The 7,831-nt window shown below is 36.7% G+C and overlaps 1 protein-coding gene across 1 annotated transcript; it reads right to left on the bottom strand.

Annotated features, from left to right (window-relative positions):
- Positions 1-323: 323 nt before the first annotated feature.
- LOC18044801 (eukaryotic initiation factor 4A-3) lies at positions 324-4,099 on the bottom strand. Its single transcript, XM_006437458.2, has 8 exons — positions 3,665-4,099; positions 3,341-3,581; positions 3,169-3,249; positions 2,701-2,808; positions 2,493-2,612; positions 2,104-2,271; positions 1,327-1,413; positions 324-786 (listed from the first exon to the last, which is right to left on the bottom strand). Exons 1-8 carry the CDS (start codon positions 3,964-3,966, stop codon positions 673-675), a joined length of 1,221 nt encoding a protein of 406 aa, XP_006437521.1. The 5' UTR covers positions 3,967-4,099; the 3' UTR covers positions 324-672.
- Between the last annotated feature and the right edge of the window lie 3,732 nt (positions 4,100-7,831).

Below are 7,831 nucleotides of genomic sequence, written 5' to 3'. Positions count from 1 at the left end.
GAATTGGCAAAAAATATTTTTGTAATAGATCGACCTTCGCTTGAAATAATTTGAGAACTGTCAAGTCACTAATGCAAACAACTAGAGCCGACACTGTAGATGTATTTTTTCAAAGGGTCGTTTTTTAGTTTTCTAGTTTTGTCCATTTGAATCCAACGGTTGATGAGTTTTGGAAGCAGCAAGCCAGCAACGAGGATCAGGTATGGTAATAAACTAACCATCTGCAATCGAGTCCTCAGCGGACTGCAGATGCAAGATACGAAAAGCTGAACACAAAATAATGAAGGTGCACGCACAGCTTACCTATACAAGCGAGACAAAACTGAAGAAGAGAGAAATGAGAAAGAGCAATATTCCAGAGTGTTTACAATCTTTCAAAAAGGGTTAAAATAACTTGAATTCAACAGTGAACAAATCGCCACCCTTAAAATCAGGTCAAGGTGCAAAAGGCAATCACTAGAATCTTATCACAAATGTTAATGCCTACTCTCTTCTCTTTTCTTGTCATCAATACCATACAGAAAATATGAGAACATCCTGTATTATACAAACTCCTCACAAAAAAAAAGACAATGTCACACTTGCAGAAACTGTCAATCACACAATTGTCTTCAACCTTTCATTGATCAATCCCATAACCTCCACTCTGGCAGACGAGATCACAAACATCTCTTATATCAGATCAGCAACATTCATCGGCATTTCATCAATCTGGGTACTGTAATATTGCTCGATATCTCTAAGAATCTTGATATCATCGTTTTTGACAAAATTTATTGCTACACCCTGCAAACAATTAAAAAGAAAAACCCAATGTCAACAACACAAGATTCATCCAGACAATACAACATAATCACCAAATAAGGAGACAAAAAGTAGTGCATTCTAAACTCATAAAACTAGTGCATATGATGATAAATCTACCATGTAGAGAGACCTTTTCTTTGAATCTTTTCATTGGGGGAAAAAAAAAACAACAGTGGGCATCCGTGAAATGAACAAATTTAATTATATCTCAAGTTTCCCTCAATTGTATCATCAAGCTTCTTAAAATACCAATTTTTGCTCAAACAAAGGATTTCAAGAATGCTAATGCTTAAAATTTTTATTACATGCAATTTTTTTAGGCAAGAATAATTGTACGCTATAGCCTGATAAGAAAGAACAAAAGCAGACCACCTACCCCACAGTAAAAACAAAAACCCAGATGAAGACCAAAAGTTATATAACAGTGTTGTATAAAAACTAGCACACATTACAGAGTTGAGTAATTCCAATGTCAATTACTATAAATTTTTTTTTTTAAAAAAAAAAAAAGAAGAGTACCTTGCGTCCAAAACGTCCAGAACGACCAATCCGGTGAATATAAAGCTCACGATTGTTAGGAAGGTCATAATTTATCACCAAAGAAACCTGAAGAGCAAATTAAGTTAGAACTGGAAACAAACAAATATCACAAATAATTCTTCTGAATTTACAAACTTTGTAGAAACACAGACACAGCACAACCCACAAACAAGTTCCAATTAAAGTTGTCACATTGGCAGCTCTAAGTTAACGAACTTTCTTCTTTTTCCTTTCTTTTCTTTTCTAATTCTTTTGTGCATGTCATGCGTACCTGGATAGATGAAACTACATCTAAAGTTTAGACCAAACCAGAATTCACTGTATATGATAGATGTCATTTGCTTACTTCCCAAAAAGTCAGTCGTTGACCTAACATTTAGTGCTTTATATGATTTTCTCTTTTTGGTCCTCCAAAAAGAATGCACTTAAACAACAACTCAGATCAGCACGAAAAACACTAAACCATCATGCATAGCATCCCAACCACATGACCTACCTATAGAGTTATCTCTTAACAACTGACAAACCATCATTTAACTTGTGTAGTAATGACATTCAACAGCATCGCTGTCGCATCTTTTCAATATTTAACCCTCAGGCTTGAAGAACAGCAACAAATAACCGCAGTTCACTACCACATAAAGTAATTTTAGTATAAAGTTAACAGCAACAGCAATTTGCATTTTATTACCATAGATTAAATTCAGCATTTCAAAATACATTACAAAATAAAAAAAGGAAGAAGAAAAGAATTGCCTGCTGAACATCAAGTCCTCGTGCCCAAACATCAGTTGTGATGAGCACACGGGTTGTCCCAGACCGAAATTCTCCCATAATTGCATCTCTTTCCTTCTGAGGCATGTCTCCATGCATTGATGAGACAGTAAAGTTATAGCCGCGCATCTTCTCTGTTAGCCAATCCACCTGATCCAAAAGTAAAAGACGCTATAATATATCTGAAATCCAATGAAGAGGATGAGGACAGAAAAAATCCGGCTCTTTTTGCGAACTATAATACACATAAAGTTATAGATTCAGTCTAATTCCAAGTGAAAATTAGATATTGAAAGGATTGGAGTTCTATTGAAATAGGTACATTATTATCATACAAAATTTCATGGAAACTGAAGCACTAGCAATAATACCTTACGCTTCGTGTTGCAAAAAATAACAGCTTGTGTAATCGTAAGGGTATCATAAAGATCACAGAGTGTATCAAACTTCCACTCCTCTCTTTCCACTGCAACAAAAAATTGCTTGATTCCCTGCAGTACATTTACAACTGAGAAACTGTCCTCTGTGTACGGATCTGCTGTCAAAGGTAGCAGATATTGAAGTACCAAATTTATTTACCTCCAAAGTCAACTCATCACGCTTCACAAGAATCTTTACAGGATCTGTCATGAATTTGGTCGTCATCTCCAATATTTCGTGAGGAAGGGTGGCAGATATCAAAACAACCTACAAATAAAAAAATGAAGATTAAGGTGCCCATTGATGTAGTTTGTCACACCTGAGCGTTTAACCCAGTGCTAACAGCTATGTTTAAAGATGAAAATAAGTCATCAGGAGTGGAAGGATGTAATCAGTAGAGTTCCACCGGTGTCAAGAAAGTACAATGCATGTTCAACATGTTTTTTTTTTCTTTTTCTTTACATTTTCTCCTTGCATTATGTCAGAAATAAGACCAATTGATGAACAAAAACCATCATATTGACCAACTGGCTGGCAAACTCACATATCTACACATACAACTAAAAAAGAAAGATATTACATGTAGCCCAGTCAGTCAAACAAAAAACACGAACCGGGACAACAAACCTGAAGATCCGGTGGAAGATAACGGTACACATCATAAATTTGATCCTTGAACCCTCTGCTCAGCATCTCATCAGACTCATCCTAAACAAACAATCTCAAACATTAGAATAAATACCCGCAGATAACAACACCCCCACAAAAGAAACACTTAAAAAAGAATGAATGAACTTACAAGCACCAATAATTTAATAGCTCTAGTACGCAAAGTTTTCCTCTTAATCATATCACAGACTCTACCCGGAGTTCCAGACACCACATGAACTCCATGCTCTAACTTCCTAATATCCTCCCCGACACTTTTGCCTCCAACACACGCATGTGCTTGTATGTTAATAAAATCACCAATTGCCAAAATCACTTTCTCTGTCTGCGTCGCCAGCTCCCTCGTAGGTGACAAAATCAACGCCTGCACCCTATATATAATTCATACAAACAAATATTAAATTGCTTTCAATTGCTATTAAAAAAAATCAAAAATAGGGTTTTGAGAACTTACTCTCTGCTAGAAGTATCGACCGTCTGGCAAACAGTTAGGGCAATCATAGAGGTCTTGCCAGTACCAGACTGGGCCTGTGCAATTACATCACGGCCCTTTATTATCGGCATAACGGCCCTCTGTTGTATGGCCGATGGCTTCTCGAATCCGTACTGATAAATTCCACGCAACAGATCGTCTTTTATTCCCATTGCGTCGAAGCTCGTGATTGCCTCCACTCCTTCCGTTGTTTCGAACACCATCTTGTCGTCATCCATTCCGCCGCCCCCTCCTCTCCTCCGCATAGCCGTCGCCGCCGCCATCTCGCACGAAAGTCGCAACAATTACTCTTCGAAATCAAAGAATCAATGAGAGTTTCCTCTTCCAGGTGAGAGACGACCGAAGGAAGATATTAGGGTTTATATATGTATAAAGAGGAAAAGTCGAGAGAGAATTATGACGTGTTCGTCGAAATAGATGCTGTCTGGTGTTATGTTTCTTAAGATTCTGCCACGTGTTCATATGATGACGTGGTGTTCATCGCTTTCATTTTTAGTGGTTTATTAGAGCATCTCCAAAAGAGTTTTTAAATTTTACTCTTTAAATTTCAATTTGCTTACTGATGTGGTAAATAAGTGTATAGAAAAATATAATCCCCTCAAAAAAACTGACCAAATAAGAATAAATTAATATTATTTTAATCAAATCTTTCTCACTATCAAATTAAATTGTTATTATATTTTTTAAAAGAAACATAAATAATAATTATTGCAGTCTTATCTTTTCAATAAATAATAATAAAATATTAATAGAAGAGGGAGAAACTCACTCGACAATATTAAAGAGTGAGAAATAAATCTTATTTGAAGAATCTAAATTAACGTGTCTTTTGGAGTGTTTAATATTAATATGGCTCTTCAAATAAGAAGTAGAATCTTATTTGAAGAGTTTTTTGGAGATGCTCTTAAGCATCGGGTCACAGCCGACATCATCAAATTTTTGCGGGAACAAAGTGTAGTATGATATAAGCATGTCTTTTTCCGAAAATAATTGTAACAAAATATAGGAAGGAAACAGTAAACACTGCACTTTCATATATACTTTATTAATCAAACTACAAGATTATATATAGGCTTGAAGCTAACATAGACTAGGAGTCTTATCTTAGCAAAGTCCTTTATTCTAGGGATAAAAACAAAAAATAAGTAGATAGAACATATCATGTAAAACAACCACCAGATAAGGATAACTCTATTTTTTCAAATTCTGCCACACTCCCCCTCAAGCTGGACAAAAAACATTGAACATTCCCAGCTTGTCTACCAACTTTTCAAACACTGGTTTGACTAATCCTTTAGTAAGAAGATCTGCAGTTTGTTGAGATGTAGGCACATATGTCATAGAAATTACTCCTTCTTCTATCTTCTCCTTGATGAAATGCCGGTCAACCTCAACATGCTTAGTTCTATCATGATGTACTGGATTATGAGAAATATCTATGGCTGCCTTATTGTCACAATAAAGTTTCATAGGTTGAATATCTGCGATTTTTAGCTCCCCTAATAATAGTTTCAGCCATAACAACTCACAGATACCTTGAGCTACTGCTCTGAACTCTGCTTCAGCACTATTTCTTGCCACAACTGACTGTTTTTTACTTCTCCAAGTTACTAAATTCCCCCATACAAATGTGCAATAGCCCGACGTAGATCTTCTATCCTTAATTGAACCAGCCCAATCAGCGTCTGTGAAGGCTTCAACACTTCTTGCCTCATTCTTTTTGAAGAGAAGACCTTTTCCTGGAGTTCCTTTAAGATATCTCAGGATTCGATAAACAGCTTCCATATGTTCCTCGCATGGAGCATGCATGAATTGACTTACAACACTAACCGCAAAAGCAATATCAGGTCTAGTGTGGGAAAGATAGATGAGTTTCCCAACAAGTCGCTGATATCTCCCTCTCTCAACAGGAATACTGTCCTTCAAGTCTCCTAATTTCAAATTTGCATCCATTGGTGTGTCTACAGGCTTACAACCTATCATTCCTGTTTCTTTCAAAAGGTCTATAACATATTTCCTTTGAGAAACAGATATGCCTATGTTATTTCTTGCCACTTCCATGCCTAGAAAGTATCTTAGGGATCCAAGGTCCTTTATGTCAAATTCTGTTGCAAGAATTTTCTTTAATCTCTTTATTTCAACAATATCATTCCCAGTCAATATTATATCATCAACATAAACAATAAGAACAGTAATCTTACCATCCTTATGTCTATAAAATAACGTGTGGTCTGTCTGAGCTTGTTTGTATTCTTGCTGTCGTATAGCCCTAGAGAATCTGTCAAACCAAGCTCTAGGTGACTGTTTCAGTCCATAGAGTGATTTTTTCAATTTACACACTAGTCCTCTTCCTTCCTTATCAAATCCAGGTGGCAACTCCATGTAAACTTCCTCTACTAAGTCTCCGTTAAGAAAAGCATTCTTAACATCTAATTGTTGAAGTGGCCAATCCAAGTTTGCAGCCAAGGATAATAGAACTCGAATTGTATTTAATTTAGCGACTGGAGCAAATGTTTCCTGGTAATCAATCCCGTATGTTTGAGTGAACCCCTTTGCTACTAGTCGTGCCTTATACCTCTCTATTGATCCATCAGACCTATACTTGACAGTAAAAACCCATTTACAACCCACTGGAACCTTTCCTTCTGGTTTTTGTACCAGCTCCCATGTTCCCATCTGTTCTAGAGCACTCATCTCCTCTATAACAGCCTGTCTCCACTTCGAGTCTTCTAACGCTTCTTGAATATTCTTTGGAATTTGTACACCTGAAAGATTAGTAACAAATGCTCGAAGAGAAGGTGACAGTCGGTCATAGGTCACATAATTAGAAATAGGATATTGAGCACAAGATCTAATCCCCTTTCTTAAGGCTATAGGAACATCAAGATCAGCAATTTCAGGTTTAAGAACAGTATTTTGAGGCTGTATACCTTCATTCAGTTCGGTCTCTTGACAGTGCTGTCGGTGAACAGGTTCCTCAACTCTTTGCGGATTATTCCGTCGTGAATAAACACGTAGCTCTTGTTGTTACTGTGTTTCTCCCCCTGTCTTGAAATTTTCATCATCAGTAGACTTCATTGGCTGAGATGAATTTTGAGTTGTTTCTAATGAAGACAAATCTGATTGAGACTGACACGGCTGAACGGCAGTGAGTTTAGGTGGAGATAACAATTCTGAAGACTGGGGAAAAATTGGAGATGGTAAGGACGCTTCCCAAAAATTCCCTTCATTAGAACTCTCCCCCTGAAGGGAATTCTGGGCATAGAAAGGGTGAGTTTCAAAAAAGGTAACATCCATAGAAATGAAATATTTGTGCTGTTCAGGAGAATAACATCGATAACCTTTTTGAGTGGCTGAGTAACCTAAAAAAATACACTTATGAGCTCTAGGATCTAGCTTTGTTTGAGCCAAACTATGGACATGGACAAAGGAAGTACAACCAAAGACTTTAAGTGGCAGATCCGTACATACTCGAGTGTGTGGATAATATTGGAGAAACATGTTAAGTGGAGTTTGGTAATTAAGAACCTTAGAAGGCATGCGATTAATTAAGTACGATGTCGTAAGAATAGCATCTCCCCAGAATTGTTTAGGTACATTGGTAGTGAACATAAGAGACCGTGTTACTTCAAGTAGATGACGATTTTTTCTTTCGGAGACACCATTTTGTTGTGGAGTATAAACACAAGAACTTTGGTGTATAATCCCATGGTGTGAAAGAAATTGACTAAGAGAAGTGTTAAAAAATTCTCTACCATTATCAGTACGTAAAATCTGGATTTTGGCTTGGAATTGTGTTTGGATCATGGAGTGAAAATTTTTAAAGGTTTGTGCTGCGTCAGATTTATCCTTTAATAGATACACCCAACAGATTCGTGTGTGATCATCAATAAAAGTAAGAAACCATTTTATACCCGTAAGGTTTGAGACACGAGAAGGTCCCCATATGTCACTATGAATCATTGCAAAAGGTCTGGAAGGTTTGTATGATTGAGAAGGAAAATAGGAACGCTGATGTTTAGCCAATTGACATACTTCACAATGAATCATAAGAGAATCTTTATTACGAAATAATTCAGAAAACAAATTTCTTAAATATGGAAAGCTAGGATGACCTAACCTACGATG

The sequence above is a fragment of the Citrus clementina genome, unplaced genomic scaffold (genome assembly GCF_000493195.1).
Source record: "Citrus clementina cultivar Clemenules unplaced genomic scaffold, Citrus_clementina_v1.0 scaffold_4, whole genome shotgun sequence".
NCBI classification, from domain to species: Eukaryota; Viridiplantae; Streptophyta; class Magnoliopsida; order Sapindales; family Rutaceae; genus Citrus; species Citrus x clementina.
This window is presented reverse-complemented; position numbering and strand designations above follow the sequence as displayed.

Excerpts from the sequence above, each read along its gene's own strand:
- LOC18044801 (XM_006437458.2), bottom strand. The coding sequence starts at position 3,966 with ATGGCGGCGGCGACGGCTATGCGGAGGAGAGGAGGGGGCGGCGGAATG. Across the intron at positions 3,250-3,340 it reads CTATTAAATTATTGGTGCTT|GATGAGTCTGATGAGATGCT; the intron begins GTAAGTTCATTC and ends TTGTTTGTTTAG. Across the intron at positions 2,613-2,700 it reads GTGATGAGTTGACTTTGGAG|GGAATCAAGCAATTTTTTGT; the intron begins GTAAATAAATTT and ends AATGTACTGCAG.